This window comes from Carassius auratus, chromosome 15 (genome assembly GCF_003368295.1).
Source record: "Carassius auratus strain Wakin chromosome 15, ASM336829v1, whole genome shotgun sequence".
NCBI lineage: Eukaryota > Metazoa > Chordata > Actinopteri > Cypriniformes > Cyprinidae > Carassius > Carassius auratus.
The window spans coordinates 3,465,333-3,482,942 of record NC_039257.1 but is presented as its reverse complement, the minus strand read 5'-3'; the positions used below and the strand labels follow the sequence as shown (position 1 = coordinate 3,482,942).

The 17,610-nt window shown below is 35.6% G+C and overlaps 1 protein-coding gene across 2 annotated transcripts; it reads right to left on the bottom strand.

Annotated features, from left to right (window-relative positions):
* Nucleotide 1: 1 nt before the first annotated feature.
* LOC113114770 (inward rectifier potassium channel 13-like) lies at nt 2-17,303 on the bottom strand. Of its 2 annotated transcripts, XM_026281759.1 has the most exons (4): nt 17,120-17,303; nt 8,657-8,776; nt 3,085-3,598; nt 2-1,513 (listed from the first exon to the last, which is right to left on the bottom strand). In XM_026281759.1, exons 3-4 carry the CDS (start codon nt 3,566-3,568, stop codon nt 915-917), a joined length of 1,083 nt encoding a protein of 360 aa, XP_026137544.1. In that variant the 5' UTR covers nt 3,569-3,598; nt 8,657-8,776; nt 17,120-17,303; the 3' UTR covers nt 2-914. The 2 variants fall into 2 exon arrangements, with proteins under 2 accessions (XP_026137544.1, XP_026137543.1); XM_026281758.1 differs by lacking the exon at nt 17,120-17,303 and having other exon boundaries at nt 8,657-8,986.
* Between the last annotated feature and the right edge of the window lie 307 nt (nt 17,304-17,610).

Here is a 17,610-nt window from a genome sequence, read left to right as displayed (position 1 = left end):
GAAAATATAATTGTTTTTTTTTTTTCGAGCAAACCACAGTGAATTTCCGGGTTGGCCTACAAAAAATTTATCGACTGCAACGCTCTATGTTAATGAATGAGCATCCACATCTGTACAGTACATGATGACAGAGTTTTCATTTTTGGTTGAACTATCCATAACATTTAGTTAAAAGATAAATTTAGATAAAAATACTTTCTTGACAAGGATCACTCATGTCTGTGTAGCCAGTGCTGGATAGTAACAGAGGTACTGCACAATGTAATCAGATTCCTAAAATTGAGTACTTTCTAAAAATGCTCATAATTTGATTACAGTTACTTTTTTATAGATTACAGAATTACACAATGGCAGTGAATTGTGAATATATTCGAAGAGGTCAAAAAGTAGTCTAAAAGTAATCTGAATACTTGATCTGATGTGTGTAATCCAGCAGATTACATTACAAACTTTCATTTCCATCATGTAATTTGTAATCAGTAACAGACTAGTTTTTAAGTAATCTACCCAGCTCTGTGTGTAGCACTTTTTTAAAACAGGCCTTTTTACTCAGATATGTACATTACAGGTACCACAGTGACATGGTCCAGTCACCAAATAAATAAGGGCTCAAACGATTGGTTTTCAGGGTGAAGAATTTCAACTTACAATTATTGGAGATTCCTCTTATTACCGACAAGATCTTAAGCAGCTGTCACTCATCTGTGTTGCTCTGGAAAACAAAAATGTGTCCGTAGCAGCAAAAATGGTTTTGATGTGTTTCTAATGGTATGGGTTGACATATCAGATCCTAACTAACTGAGGTTGTCTTTCGGGATAAAAAGTCATAAACTTGAGGTTGTGTTGTGAAATGAAATGAAATGCCCTTTTCATGAGCAGAGAATTCTAAAGCTACTCTAAAAAACAAAGCACTGCTACTCCAGCCGGTCACAGCCTTCTCCGTTGATCTGGACCGACACGTGCTCTTTCTCCAGTGTGTCGCCAGTGTGTGTGTTTGGGAGTGTGAGAGGACTGGGCTGCGTGTCAAAATAGCGCATGCTTTCGGCTTTCCCCCGGCCTTTTCCGTGTCGAGAGGTCACCTTGGTGAAGCAGCTTCCGTACTGGATTTCGTCGGGCAGGTACGACGTCTTCTTCTGGTATCCGGAGCCTGTGCTCTCCTGAGAAGCGGTGAGGAACACCACCAGCTCGAAGTGTTTGCTGCTTGTGGCGCTGTTTAGAGGGCTGGTTGGAGTTAGAGGGTGATAAAAGGTCAGAGGTGACAGGAAAAGTGGGCAAGGTCGTGACCCCAGGTTATCGACACTGAATTCTATCGCTGTTTGGTGGAGTTCGTGGTTGTCACTTTCTTCGTAGAGAACGGCGCTCACGCACACGTCCACCAGCGGCCGTGGAAGCAGGTTACAGACGCGGAACATCAGGCAATGCTGACCTCTGACCTCACACACTACGGCCTGAGGACTGAACAGGATCCCACCACAGCGCTTTTGAGAGCGGGAGAATTTAGCAACGAATGCACCTGAGCAGTGACAGAAAAGATAGAATTTGAACGAAAAGGAATTGACATAAAAACCAAATGGTCTAAATAAATCAGCAAAATAAACAATTGAATAAGTATTTATATTAATAATAAAACCTTTAAACTAAAAATCTCCAAAATAAATTATCGTTTATTTTTAGAAAATGAAAAACAATAAATAAATAATATTATATATATATATATATATATATATATATATATATATATATTCGAAATGTCATCACATTAATTAATTAATTAATTATTTTAACTACTTTATGTATATATGGGCAAAAATGGAAAAACACTTAATTTCCCATAATGCAATTATCTGTTGCCACTATCTGAATTGTGATTAGTGAATTCCACTTCCTGTTATTCCAATTCAACTTCCTGTTCATGCTCATAATTCTTAAATTCTGAATTTTGCGCAATCCTATTCAAAACTCCTGAAGTGTTAGGTTTGACTTCAGCCCCTGCTGGTAGATTCTGTAACTACACGTTTTTCTAACAAAACAATTATCCAATTGACAGCCAATACATTTTTGTATGCTAAGATTTCAGTATATTCTAGTAAATGTTTTTAAAAAGTATAAATTTATTTATTTTTTCCTGTCTGCTGTTTTTGGTATCAAAGGGTGATTACTCACATGACACCTGCAGTTCAACTGATTGGCTCACAAAACCTGTCTGCAGAACATGCATTTGAGCCAAGATGGCAGCATGCAGATTGTTTACTTCACTCCAGGGCCAGCAGTACAGAAACTGCCATCAAGATGAATGGGAATGTTAATGAATGTCGTTCTAAGGGTATTACAGAGCCCCTTGATAACTTTTGCCATTTTGGAAAGTTTATGCTGCTTGTTTCTGGCTGCATTTGTAAGTTCACTTACAGTATTTGTGTTTATGGGTGGCTTAATTAACTGAAATTCTGAAGTCGGATCAACTATCCCTGATATCAGTGTATACTGTTACATCCATTTATATTTTCTAGTTCAATTGCAGGGCATCTGCATCCTTTCCTCCGAGGGCTTCAGTATCAGGACTGTCTGCTTTACAAAGCCTGAATTGTGATGTGTTTACATTTACCCTATAGTTCAGAAGCAAAGTACTCGTGATAAGTGCCATTAAAAATATACTCATCAAAGAGTCTTTCACTGGTACTTTGCTTAAAGCATGTGAACTCAGTCCCATGACTGACTCTACATATATCTGAGGCCTTCATCTCTATATGTCATTGTGAGATTTCTGAGTTAAAAAAATAAAATAAAAATTATAATAATACAATCTTGCAGAATATGTGTTTGGCTTAACTATAAACAGGGCAACGTGCTAAAAAAGTCAATGTGCTTAAAAACCATGCACACACATTAGTTGGTAAAATGTTACATAAACATGGTGCAAACAGTGTATCTGATACCAGATATTATGATGCCAGGTGTCGATTAAGCCTTCTGGAATATTCTTGTAAATAACTCTAAACTAATTTAAAACCTATATTTACTAAGTTATATCTTTTACATAGACTTCATGCATATCTCTACAGTGAAGTAGAAGAGTGTGGTGTGTACCGGTGATGAAGGCCTCCAGCATGAGTCCCAGCAGCATCTGCAGGGCGAGCAGGGCTATGGCGGTCGGACAGTCAGCGTTAGGGTACATAGTGCCGTACCCGATGGTCAGCTGTGTCTCGAGGGCAAAAGAGAAGGCGGCGGTGAAGCCCGTCACGTGTTTGACACACAGCACATGACCAGGCGGTGGAGAGTTATGATCAGGCACCTCCAGGTCTCCGTTGACACGGGCGAGCAGATACCACAACACTGCGAACAGCAGCCAGTGAAGGAGGAATGAACTGCAGAACGCCAGCACCACCCAACGCCAGCGCAGCGCCAGCCACGTCCCCCACATGTCCCGCAGGGCCCCGAACCACGTCTCTCTGCAGCCCGGGGCACTGCCTCGCATCAGACTCCGGCCGTCCTTGCTGACCAGCCGCTGACAGTGAGGTTTGGACATCAGGGCGCAGGAGGTGTCCTTTTGGTCGCTGGTGGTGCTTGTCATGGTGATTTAAAGTTGGCGAGCGGCTGGCACCTGGAAAGGTGAGCAAAGAGCACTCAGCTCCACATGCTGCTTGTCTGTACTTTTACATAAGAAAATCTGATGTTCGTGAAGGGAAAGTTCCCCTAATTTTTTTTTTTAATGAAATTCCAAACACATGTCAATCAAAATCAGTGTTGACCTGATGTTTAGTTCTGTGAAACACAAAAGGAGACATTTTGAAGAATTTGTATGCAGGTGTATTATGCTCCAAACTTAAGCAAAATGTAAGGAAACAGGCCTAAATTTAATAATTCAAATTGAATTTGAAAAATGTTTGATATAATTATTATTTTTTGTTTCTTACAAACGTGCAGCTTTTCCTTTAATAAGATGTTAACTGATGGACTGGAGGATTATTGGGATGTTTTTATCAGCTGTTTGGACTCATTCTGACGGCACCCATTCACTGCAGATTGCTGATCAAGTGATGTAATGCCAAATGTCTCCAAATCTGTTTCCATGAAGAAACAAGCTCATCTACATCTTGGATGATCTGAAGATGAATAAATGTTTAGCAGATTTTGGGTGAAATGTTCATTTAATTCTCTTTTTGTGAAAGTCTAAATTCTTTAGCATTTATTTTTCATACTAAAAATGGTGCTAGATTTGATGTAATTAAGAAAACTGTGTTCGTTCTCAACAAGTCAGATTAAATATACAGGAAGAGGTTTGATGAGATGTTTTTCTTTATTATTATTTATATGAATATCTTACTAAATTTCTATCTGTTCCAGTGTTGTTATTGTGAAGAAAAGCTAAAACCATTAAAAATAATTTTCAGTAATTGAAATAAAAATGAAATATAAATAATAGATGAAATTCATATTCTTAAAATGTAAACCTTAAAAACTTCAATGGAAATTAGAACTGTTGCCTATTAAGTTTTAATAACTAAAATTACAAAAACTGAAAAAAAAGCACATTAAAATGATAAAAATGTAAGTCCTAAAATTACTAAAATGAAAAATTAATAAAACCTATAAAGAAATAAATGCCAAAAGCACATAACAAAATTATAAGAAAACTGCATATAGAAAAAAGTTATTTTAAAATATGACTAAATTTAATGATAGTACATAAATAATATTAAAGACACAAAGCTATCATCTTGCTTCAGGGGCTTGTTTCATAGAACATGTTTACCAAATATGCCAGGTTTATTTCAGTTAGTCTGACTGTCAGTTGATTTGATTAAAAATAAATCGGACTAACTGAAATAAGCCTGGCATATTATGGTATATTTTTGTATTTTTTGGCACTTGACAGCTGTCATAATTTAGAAAGTTTCTCCTTTTGGCTTTGGAACTACATTAAGGATGCATCAACAGATTTTTGGGTGAACTATTCCTTTGAAATTTTAACCAGCCGTATGAACATTAGTCACCTGTGTTATTATTGAGGAAGAGAAGGCAGAGATGTTGTGTAGTGTGTGTGCTTCTGCACTGATGTGGCTGCCAGGTGATTTAATTGGTGATGTATCTCAGTGGGGTGTGTGTGTGGAAAGGACAGCAGGAATGTGTGTTTAATCCGCTCTTTTTTTTTTTTTTGCGCTGTCTCTCTCTCTACCAGACGACTTCGAGTAATTAGTTTGACACTAAAAAGCAAAGCACAGAAATAATAATAAAAAGAACTCCTTTAGCACAATGTTTTTTCCACGTGTCACGCTGCTTAATGATATTAGATGAATAGTGATAAGACTAGTGTACCAGTCACTTGTAAAACAAGTTAAATGTGTCTGTAAATATTATGCAGGCGCACTAAATAAGAGTGGCTGAGCGTGAGGCTGTTTGGATGCCAAGGCTTTAGGTTAAACTGTAAATAAGAGTGTCACATTTTCATCTAACAAATGTTAACTTGCCCTGCGGCTTCTCTCCCGGTGAGGAGAGGGAATGTTCCACTTCTGGATGTTTTCCTAATGGGGGAAAATTGCTGGCTGAAGATGAGTGAAGTTTCTTTGAATCTTTACAAATTCTAGCATATTGTGACCTGACCTTGATTCCCTCCAGGGGTAAAAATGGGATTTCGGGGTTAGGAAATCCTAAAACAAATTGGTGGTGTAGGTGTTTCTGGTGATCTTAAGACATGACAGTTTCAATGTGGAATTTTGAAATATTAATTTATTTACTGGAAATAAAAAGAAAAAAGCTAGGGAAAAGAATAATGATAAAATAAATGATTAAATAAAATGATACTTGGTCAAAATACAGTAAAAAAAAAAAAAAAAGGTAACATTGTCACATATTATTGAGAAACTATTTTTGCAACTGTTTTCTATTTTAATGTATTTAAAAAAGTAATTCATTCCTGTGATGGCAATATAGCACATTTCTAATTTAAAGCCTTCAATGTCACATGATCCTCCAGAAATCATTTTAATATGCTAATTTGGTGCCCCAGAAACATTTCTTGTGATTATTTAATTGATAGATTGTGCAAAAGAACAGCATTAATTAGAAAGACTTTTATAAGTTTAAAGCACACACACACACACACACACATATGTATGTATAATTTTATAATATACATAATTTTAATACTTTAAACATTTATTTAAGTTTTTAAGATTTCAAGATTTTACTTTTCATAATTACACCATTCTGGCATCATTTGTTTTTCTTTTTTATTATTATTTTATTTATGGTTTTGAGATTTTATTCAATTGAAAAGACAAATATAACACACACAAAAACAAACAAACAGATAAACTGCCTCAATAAATATATTTGATGATGTTAGTTGATGTCTACCAGAAATGAGGAAACACTGCTTACAAATATTATTAGATTGACAGAATGCTAATAATTATTTTTCCAGATCCTTGGCCCAAGAAAACCCCTGCTCCCTGTCCATGAAGTATGCAGTCGATTAGACAAGGCCATGAAGATTTTCTGTATATCTTAATCTAAACTTCATGGGGAAATCATCCCATGATAAATCACAGTAGACAGTAGCGTGTGCGTGTTTGCGGCGCATGTTGTTCATGTGATCAGATCTGGCTTCAGGGCGATAAAAACACATCTCTCTTTATGAGTCCTGTTCCATGGATTAATCCCAGGCTAATAATGTCAGTGCTACCGTAAGCGTACCCCAGTCTGTGGACATCTGATGCTACACTATGGCTCCTCATGTATGAATGTCATTCATTTACATAGATTCTTCGCCGACAGAGTCATTGCCACATAACCATGTTGCTTGTCTTCATACGAGATTTTATTAACTTATGAATGATGGGCTTTCAGCTGACGGCGTGACACTGGTCATATTTACAGATGGAACTAAGTTTGAATGAAAAAATGCTTTTATATGCATGCTTTTTTCTTCTATACACTGCAAAAATGTATTTTGTTCAGACATATTTACTCGAGAAGCAAAATTATATACAATAAACAGTCTTGGAAAATGTATCAACATTAAGAGAGTTTATTCCTAAAACAATAAAAGATCTGGCAATGTGGTTCGAAAAATAACCTGACACCACTGGAAGATATTTATTTTTTGTTTTAGGCCTAAATTTGCTTAATTTTTATACATTTTTTAGACTTATTAAACTAAGTATCTTAAGCCATTTCACTTCTCATATAAATGTGCCTTAATGATTTATGAGTGATACTGAATAAGAAATAGATTTATTTTGCACTACACCTACTCATATATTTTCGTGTAAAGTCATGGTCAAGATATTTTTTTGTTTGCTGTAATGTCTAGGTAAAAAAAAAAATCAAATTGCTTGAAAAGATTTGATAACATCATTTTCTTTGCATTTCAGGATTCTTTTTTTTTTTTCAAGCAGTTCTTTATTTATTTTTTTCCTTTGATCAGTCATATTTTTGATTGACATCTTGCAATTATTAAGCTGCCTCAATGACACCTCACCTTGTGAATACTTACTTTGACACATTAGAAACAAAAGCAAAACAATGAGTAGCTTTTTCCTGGATATAAGATTAACCTGGACCTTTGTGTGTGTGTGTGTGTGTGTGTGAGGGAGGTGGTGTTTGAGATGGTGTTTCAGTTACTGTAAGCACTGTATCTGAACTTTAGCACATGTTGTGCATGGGTTACTTATGTGTACTTCACGCTGAATTAGAATGGAAAAAATGTGTCTTGTTTCGGTGACTTTAGTTACGAGTTTAACCAGAGATTTGGTCTGATTAAAACTGAGCGACTCTCCACTGCACACAGTTCAATGTGTCAGAGTGCAAATGAGTCTGGTGTGCTCATGGGTAAATTATTATTTCAGGTGTGTGTGATGAGAGAAAGAGGGAGAAGAGAATACAGGGAGATATGGATATTTGAAAGACAGTAACTCTAAAATATACCTTGCAAAAAAAAAAAAATAATAATAATATATATATATATATATATATATATATATATTTGTATATATATATTTGTAAGTGTCCTTGCTAATTTTTTTTTGTGAAAAAAGGGTCTCTATCTGCTCCAAAGTGAAAAAAAGCACCATAAAATTACTATAAAAGTAGTCAATACTACTATATACTATAAACTTAATATTATGAATAATATATGCATTGTCGTATGATAGCTTTGTTATGATAGCTTTAGAAAAATGTCAGTTTTTTTGTTTTTAAAGAACAATGATGCTTGTGACAAATGACGTGAATGCCATATATTTGGCAGATGGGAAGACCTACATTTCAGTCTTTATTAAATGTAAAAATTTAATTTTATCGTGCTATTTTTGTTATTTTGGATCTTGTCAGACCCATTTTTTTTATATCACCTTTTGTATTCTATTGAAGAAGAAAAGTCATTTGACTGATGTTAAGGATAGTAAATGAGGACATTTTATATTTTGGGTGAACTTTTCCATTAAGAGAAAGATAGCCAGTTATTCACAAACACAAACACTGCCCTGTGTAGATGGAGATGCTGATTTGTTTTCAATACAGAGTTTGTCTGCTAAGACTGTGATTAGTCATGGTCACCCAAGGAAAAAGATCTTCTATTCCTCCCTTCCAGGTATAAATCTTATCTAATCATTTCTCAAACAGAGCATAAAACTGACACACACAGAATGTTACTCACCAATTTTCTCTCTTTGGGGTTTATTAGGGATTCCTCAGTGGTTTTTGATGAAGAGTTAAACTTTCAAGTGAGATCTAGAACGTGAGGAACCGTAGATTCTCCAATCCAATCCAGATCCTTCTGTAGGAGACACCAAAAGAGTCAGACGCACTGATGAACTCCAACAAACACACACATCCAATGAAGAGAGCCGGCCCTGAAACTCATTGGTCACATTACTCAGCATGTGGCCAATTAGGAGTGCTTGAGAGAGGAGGAGAACACCTAGAGTCACTCTCTGTGTGTATGTGTGTGTGTGTGTGATGAAAGGAACAGTACAGTAATTTGTCTTCCGAACCCATCTTTCTGAAACTGCCTTAACACTGATAAAATTCTCTTAATCTAAACCTTTCTTTCAGCTAAGAGGTGATAAGAGATTTGGTCCTGTGTTTGTTGGTGAGTGTTGAGCGTGAGTGTTTCTGCATGACTGCTTGTGTTGATGCTTACATAATGTCTCTCATTTACAGGAAAGGGTCACACTTTTCACATTGCAGATGACAGTTGGATGGTCTTGTGATCACATGTAATTGTTCACTGCAAAAATGGTGACTTTCTTGTTCAACAAGTAAAAATATGTAGACATTCACATACAGTGACATAAGATACAACGTCTTGTTTTCTGCAAGTTTGAGTGAGTTTATACTTAAAACAATAAAAAATCTGATAAAAAGTTTTTTTTTGCACTATTTGTATTGAAAAACAAGACTAAAATACTGAGCAAGAAATTGATTGTTATTGCTTTCTCATAATTAAAATACTTTCATTTATGTATCAGATTTCTTTCAGATTTTCTTCTTAATTGCATTGCTTGCACAGCTCAGATCATTTGGTTTTGTTAGAAAGGTTTGAAGAGAAATGTATGAGTTTATATTTGACTACAGAGACAGACTTGAGCACAGTGTGAGACATTGTTGAGATCTCTTCTGAAACTCTAAATGTGACTTTACTGGGGTCTTTTCCTCACAAGTAAAATATGAGAAGCTCCAAGTCTCACTTTAATCTGGTTGAAGTCTGGAAGAAACAGTTTACATATTAAAGATTTGTGCAAGACCACACTGGTAAGTACATACTATCAGCATTCCACTTTACTTGGAAATAAAATGCCAATAAATTATATTTTTGCTAATTATGTGAAGCTAATTGTAAAATTTCCAAATAAAAATAGCTGCCTGTGGCAAACTTTAGTGTCGTAATAGGGCCAGCTTATCTTAATGAGAACGCCACACAAATATAAGCATAAAAATATCAACAAGTACAGATATTTTATGGCTTTCTGCAGGCCAAGGCAGGCTCATCATTTTCTGTGAGTTGCCATTTGAATACAGAATGGTTGCGTCACACATCTGATGGCCTCAGTTCATTGCAAGGATAATAAATCTGAAGGTCATCACTGTTAATTAGATAATAGATAACAGCTAAAAACTGGCTAAATGTTGCCACTATAGCCACAGAGCAAACAATGCTGTCCATTTCCAACCCCTTTGCTGGAAATATACCAATGATATATTTATGTTTTACTCTGTCATTGTTTACTCACCCTCATGTTATTTCAAACCTCTATGACTTACTTTCTTCTGTAGAACAAAACTTGAAAGATTGTCCAACCTGGTGTCTTCCCTGAATGTGTCGGTCATACAAAATACATCATTGTAACTGAACGATATATACACAATCAAACTGAAATTGTATAAAAAGATCTTGTTTAAAGTTCACACCCTGTGTGTTGCCTCCTCAAGCATCAACAATCGTTCTCATTCTTTGTGATAGTTGTGCAGTCTCTCAGTTGTCCTGAGGCAAAGCAGGGCCTCCACATCTTTGAGCACTGTGAGGAGAATTCAGACGTGCAGAGAATGCAAGGCACCAAAGAACTTACACAACCTGGAGGTTTGTTGTCAGCAGCAGTAATTTATGAGCTTTACGGCACAATCATGTAGTCAGAAAATGTAAATGGATGTCTGAAGGGTTTTGGGATATTTGATTATCAGGAATGGAAAGTCAGAACAACCAAGCCTGGTAGATAAAGTCTAAAACAGTAGGGGAAAAGTATCTATAGTTTTGCGTTATTTAAGTAATTTCAGGTATATATAAGACAATTTAGCATCATACTTTAACCATATTTTATTATTATTGCACTTTATTATTATTTTTTTTACATTTTATTTTTATTAAAGTAATGTAACTAACCAAACTTTATTATTGTGCTTCTCTCTGCCAATATAATAAAGTTAATAAATATTTTTTTTTTAAATATTACTCAATTTAATTTATACTGGGTTTCATCTTTAAAAGAAAATCTGTCTGGAGTTTTATTATTTTGTTAGAGTAATAATAAATCTACCAACATTTAACAATTACCAATAACAAATACAATGTAAACAGACTAACAAAAACACTTCCAAAAACATTATGGAAAGTGAGGAAATGTGTGGAAAAAATGTATTAGGTGAAAAAAGCAACCCAAAACATAATTTAAATGATGATCTATTGACATAATAATAATAATAATAATAATAATAATAATAATAATAATAATAATAATTAGAACTAGATGAAAGACTTTGATTCATATTAGTCATTACAGTTTCACACCGAAAGCTTTATATTATAATATAACAGCATAAATCAGAGCGATTTGTTTTATTTACACTGAACACCAGCAGATGGCGCACTGTGGTTATGTACAAATCCTAACCATAATTCAGTCTGTGCTGGAAGGTCTTTGGTTAAGAAACACTCTCTCTTCACTGTCACTTATCGCCTCCACACAACAAATGTTTCACAGAAGCTCCAAAGCACATATTGCACACTTTAGAAGAAACAAATGTTAGAATACACACACACACATACCTATGAAAAGACTGTCAGAGTATGAGAAAATGAGTGTCTCTGTGCCTGGTGTCTGATAACTGCTAATTATATAAACGATTGCATTCTATGTGTAAACAGGAACTCAGAAATACTAATCTTCACTCAGAAACTGATTTGAAAATAGTAAACGGACTTTCATGTTTATTCACAGCAGTTTGATCAAGACCTCACACACTTTATGTGCTCGGCTTCACTTCTTGCCACAAGAAATATGGGACTAGTTTAAACATATTTCCTGTTGTCTCCCTTCTTAATGCTCTGTTTGGCTGATGGAACCACAGAACCTCCACACCTTTCCTTTATTCAGTTCTCTTTGGAAAATTTTAGTAACCAGGGTCCTAAATCTCCTGATTACAGTTGTGAAACTTAGCCCACAGTACAGTTTTATTAGAGATAAAATTGTAACCATGCAGCCACAGTATTGCATCAGACAGTGCACTATAGATCCCCTGAGGAACAATTCTACTCATTCTCTACTATATGAGAGGAAGAATTGTATAAACTTGTTAAATCATCTAAATCAACAACATGTATGCTAGATCCTATTCCACCTAAGCTCCTAAAAGAGGTGCTTCCAGAAGTCATAGATCCTCTTCTGACTATTATTAATTTTTTCATTGTCTTAGGATATGTCCCCAAAACCTTCAAACTGTCTGTTATTAAGCCTCTCACTAAAAAAACACAACTTGACCCCAAAGATCTAGTTAATTACAGAACAATCTCAAAATTTCATTTTCTGTCCAAGAATATAGAAAAGGTAGTATGTTCACAAATATATAAATGGTATCTGTGAGGATTTCCAGTCAAGATTTAGATTATATCATAGTACTGAGACTGCTCTCATTAGAGTTAAAAATGACCTGCTCTTATCATCTGATCGTGGTTGTATCTCTGTATAAGTGCTATTGGATCTTAGTGCAGCGTTTGACACTATCGACCACAACATTCTTTTGAATAGACTAGAAAACTTTGTTTGCATTAATGGAAGTGCATTAGCATGGTTCAAATCGTACTTATCTGATTGGCGTCAATTCGTAGCAGTGAATAATGTAAAGTATGGAGTACTTCAAGGCTCAATACTCGGGTCATTACTTTTCACGCTTTACATAATAACCTTGGGAGTTATCATCAGGAAACATGGTGTTAACTTTCACTGTTATGCTGATAACACTCAGCTCTATATTTCCAAACATACCGATTTGAACAACTAACAGAATCCATAGTCAAAATAAAAAGCTGGATGACAAGGAATTTTTTACTGCTAAATTCTGAATAACAGAGGTTTTAACTATCGGACTTAAAACCTCTGCATGTAATAACCTAGAACACTGACTAACACTTGATGGCTGCTTTGCAAATTCTTCGTCATCAGTTAGGAACTTAAGTGTGATATTTGATAGCAGTCAAATGAGACAATTGCTGACATACAGAACGAATACAAAGATATAAACTTAATGTAGATACCAGCTCAGATTGTTTGGCCTTGGAAGAATGGAATGAGAAAGGTTTTGTGTCTTTTGTTTTTATATTCATCTTCATATTCATTTCTATAGAGAAAATATCATTTAATTAATAAAAAAAAAAAAAAATTAAAATACATTTAATTGTATAGCTGTCTTGGAGAAACAGTTGAGATATCCAATAGATCTGATTTGTGATCTCTTCTGTTGTCAGACACTGGGTCAGCGTGCAATAGAATGAAAACACATTGCAGTGCAGTAATAACATTGCAGATAAATATTGGTATAACATGTGTATGTTATCTTAATAATATTTGCCTGCTTCCTGATGTGCAAAATGCACATGCCTGACAAGAACAATTACAAATTCCCGAAGCCAGTGAAAACATAAATCTAGTCAGTTGACGTGTCTAAACACACACACACACACACACACACATGCACACACAGAGGCTGGTTTTGTTTTAGCTCCGTTCTACTGTTACTATGAATCCAGGTCACAACACAGAAGGATCACTGTCCAACTGAGATAGAGAAAGACTGAGACAAAGGGAAAAAAAACAGAATGCAAGTGAAGCAAGGAATGGGAAAGAAGTAGAAAAACTACAGGTGGTCTGAGAGCAAAAGAGAGACAGAGATGAAAAATGTAAGTGAAAGTGACATGTGGCCATATACTCCCCCAACCTACCTCTACCAGTACAAGACTCAAACCCGCAACCTTTTGGTTACAAGTCCAAGTCCAACTCTCTAACCACTAGGCCACAACTTCCCATTAGGCCACCTGTAATGTAAACCAATAGAAATTTATAAAGTAAACTAGATTTTTTTAACATTCCATTTTCCCTCGAAAGACACATTTCTAGCATTTGTAAATCTGCATTTTTCCATCTCAAATACATATCTAAATTGCGACCTATACACTCAATATCAAATCCAGAAATGTTGATTTATGCGTTCACTCCTCAAGGTTAGATTATTGTAATGCTTTATTAGTTGGTTGTTCTGCACGCTTAATAAACAAACTCCAAGTGGTCCAAAATGCAGCATCTATAGTTCTTACTAGAATCAGGAAGTATGATCACAGTAGCCCGGTTCTGTCAACATTGCACCGGCTCCCTGCATTGTATAGATTTTAAAATCCTACTAATTACTTATGAAGCCCTGAATGGTTTAGCACCTCAGTACTTGAGCAAGCTCTTATTGTATTATAGTCCTCCACGTCCGCTGTGATCTCAAAACTCTGGCAATTTGATAAGACCTGGAATATCAAAATCAACTGGGGGCAGTTGTGCACAAATTCTGGAATAATCTAACACTGTTCGGGAGGCAGACAAACTCTGTCAGTATAAATCTAGATTAAAAACCCATCTCTTTAACCTAACTTACACATAACACACTTGCACATTTCTATTGCTCAGATCCAATGAAGGATTGTTAGGCTGCATTAATTAGGTCAACCAAAACTGGAAACACTTCCAATAACACACGATGCACTTGCTACATCATAAGAAGAATGGCATCTACGCTAATATTAGTCTGTTTTTTTATTATTCCAAGGTCACCGTAGCCGCCAGATCCAGTCCGTATCCAGTCTAGATGGTGGATCAGCACTTAGAGATGACCTCTACAGCCCTGAGTATCAGTGGAGACCAGGACAACTAAATGAGCCCCAGAGAAGGTGACTTGACTTGACTTGACAAGCCTGTGTTTGCAACTAGGTATAAGGCTTATCAAACTAGGACTTGTGTAAGTGTTACTCAGTGGCTTTTCAAAGCTCAGGAGACTTAATGGAGATTTTGGTTATTTTATTTATGTTAACAGATGTTTCTATTAAAATTCCTCTGGAGAAATAAAAACAGCCACAAATGAGACAATTGTTGACATAAAGAACGAATCCAGAGATATAAACTTAATGTAGATACCAGCTCAGATTGTTCAGCCTTGAAAGAATTAAATGTGAATAATTTTGTGTCTTTTGTGTTTATATTTATCTGACTATAGACTTCATCTGAGAACATCTGATCACAGTTTGAGACACTGAGATGTCTTGTAATCTGTTTCTATAGAGAAAATATCATTTAATTAATAGAATGAATTAAAATACAATTATTTAAAATAAATTTCATTGCATAGCTGTTTGGGAGAAACAGTTGAGATATCCAAGAGATCTGATTTATGAACGTGGCCAGACACTGGGTCAGGGTGCAATAGTGTAAAAACACATTGCAGTGCAGTAATAACATTGCAGACAAGTATTGGTATAACATGTGTATGTTATTTGAATAATATTTGCCTGCTTCCTGATGTACAATATGCACATGCCTGACAGAAACAATTACAAATTCCCGAAGCCAGTGAAAACATAAATCTAGTCAGTTGACGTGTCTAAACACACACACACACACACACAGGCTGGTTTTGTCTTAGCTCGGTTCTACTGTTACTGTGAATCCAGGTCACAACACAGAAGGATCACTGTCCAACTGAGATCGAGAAAAGACTGAGACGGAGGGGGAAAAACGGAATGCGAGAGAAGCAAGGAATGAGAAAGAAGAAAAAACGACGAATGGTCTGATAGCAAAAGAGAGATCAGAGATGAGTACTGGAATGTAAACCAATAGAAGTTTATAAAGTAAACAATATATATATATATATATATATATATATATATATTTAAATTTATCAAGAAAATGTGGGCACTGCTTTCATGTAAAACAGCCACAATGCAAGAGTGTTGGTATGTGGTTGTTGATGTGTTCTGGGTGGTTTTTAGTGCATTCCTTTGTGGTTGCTCAGGGTGCAATGGATGGTTGCTTAAGTCAAGAGCATCTTTGGTATTCTGGTCCCTAGACAGATCTCAGGTCCCTCCTTCAATGCAAATCTATAGTCATTTTTGCTCATTTTATGTCCACCTGCCCCTATATCTTTACTCCTCATTATCTCTGATAAATGGCAGACTAGACCTCATTCAATTTTAATGAAGGTTAATGGAATTTAATGGTAATGGAGTTTAAAAATGTTGTAGATCTGATTTGAAGTCTGGATGCATTAAAATATTCAAACTTTATTAAACAAACAATGTATGATGTATTCACATCAAAAAAACTGTGTGCAAAACTTTTTTTAATCATTTTCAAAATACAAATGTTATAATTGTTAAGCAATTATTTGTGTTGGCCTTAAAAATGACTTTGTTTTTCTTTCAAACAGCTGATTTAAACATCACAATAATCCATAAATAATCCACAACGGTATAAATGTAAAAATTTGTTATATCATAATAAATATGTTATAATTGTCTTTCTTACAGACATATAGCTAGCCATTTGTTTTGTGTGGGTATATTCATAATTCATTCACTGAGGAAAGGGAATCAACTGCTTCACAACTAATTTAATTTTCTGTGTGACTGCAACTGGGGGTAAAATGCAGCGATCATGTGCGAATGATGGTGATAGTGGAAAGTCGGCTTCACAGTGATATTTGCCTCTTCAAGTGCTTCAAATAAAACCTTTTTTGTCATATCACACTGAATGTTGTAAGCACATTCAGCTCAAGCTTTTCTGTAGCTCAAACATAGAGTTAGCAATGCCAAGGTCATGGATTTGATTGCCAGGAAAAGCAAGCATTGATAAAATGTAAATGTGTACTTTAAATGCACTGTAAGTTTTGGATGAAATTGGATATTTAATTTTATAATTGCATTATTATAAATGTTTATTCCATCTTTTCCCTCTAGAAGTTGCTTTTTGCCTTCATATCAACGATGAAGAAATACTTGTTTCAAGACAGAAAAAACTTCACCCTGTCTGAAAGATTTTCTGGTTGTTACAGCAGACTTGTGCAAATATTTTTTCCCCAATTTTGGCAGTGTTGAACAATTCAGGGAGGTCAGTTGCTTGTCAGCGTGTCTGACTTGGCTTTATGAGCAACATTTGTACCAAATGTCAGTCGTTGCAGTCTGTTTGCTGATCATGAGACAAATTCAGATGCTTCTGCTCACTGCCTAGAAAACATTCTGACATGTTTGTGAAACATTTAAAAGCTACTTAACATTTGCTTTCAGGTCTTGTCTTTGAGGAGCAGGATGACTCACATGTAGATGATTAAGAGCCTCTGGCATCGCTCGCATTGAATAGGCCGCGTCTAACATCGCAGGAGCGTGATCTCTAAAGTAGGTTCTTTAAATAGGAATCCAGACGTTATGATATTCCCAATAGGGTTGAAATGGGAACGCCGCCTCCTTAGTGACCACTGACACTTTTTCTGATGATGACTCGACTCATCTGATGGAAAGAGAGAAAGAGAAGGTGAGATAAAAAAGGAGGGTTTAGGGAATTATTCTTCTGTTGGGGTCAAGAGGTTCACTGGTCTAAAATTACTAATCCTTCTAATACAGGGCTCTACTAAGTGTTCTGAATATACAGAAATCAAGAAGACATGGAAAAGGACACATTTTCCTTCGAGCAAGTCACTCTTTAGAATTCATTGGGACTTCATGTGTGTGTGTTTGCAGGGACCCAGACAGTCCTGGCATTGTTTGAGCATTCAATAAAAGAGGTGAATCATCAAGAAAGCATAACAGAC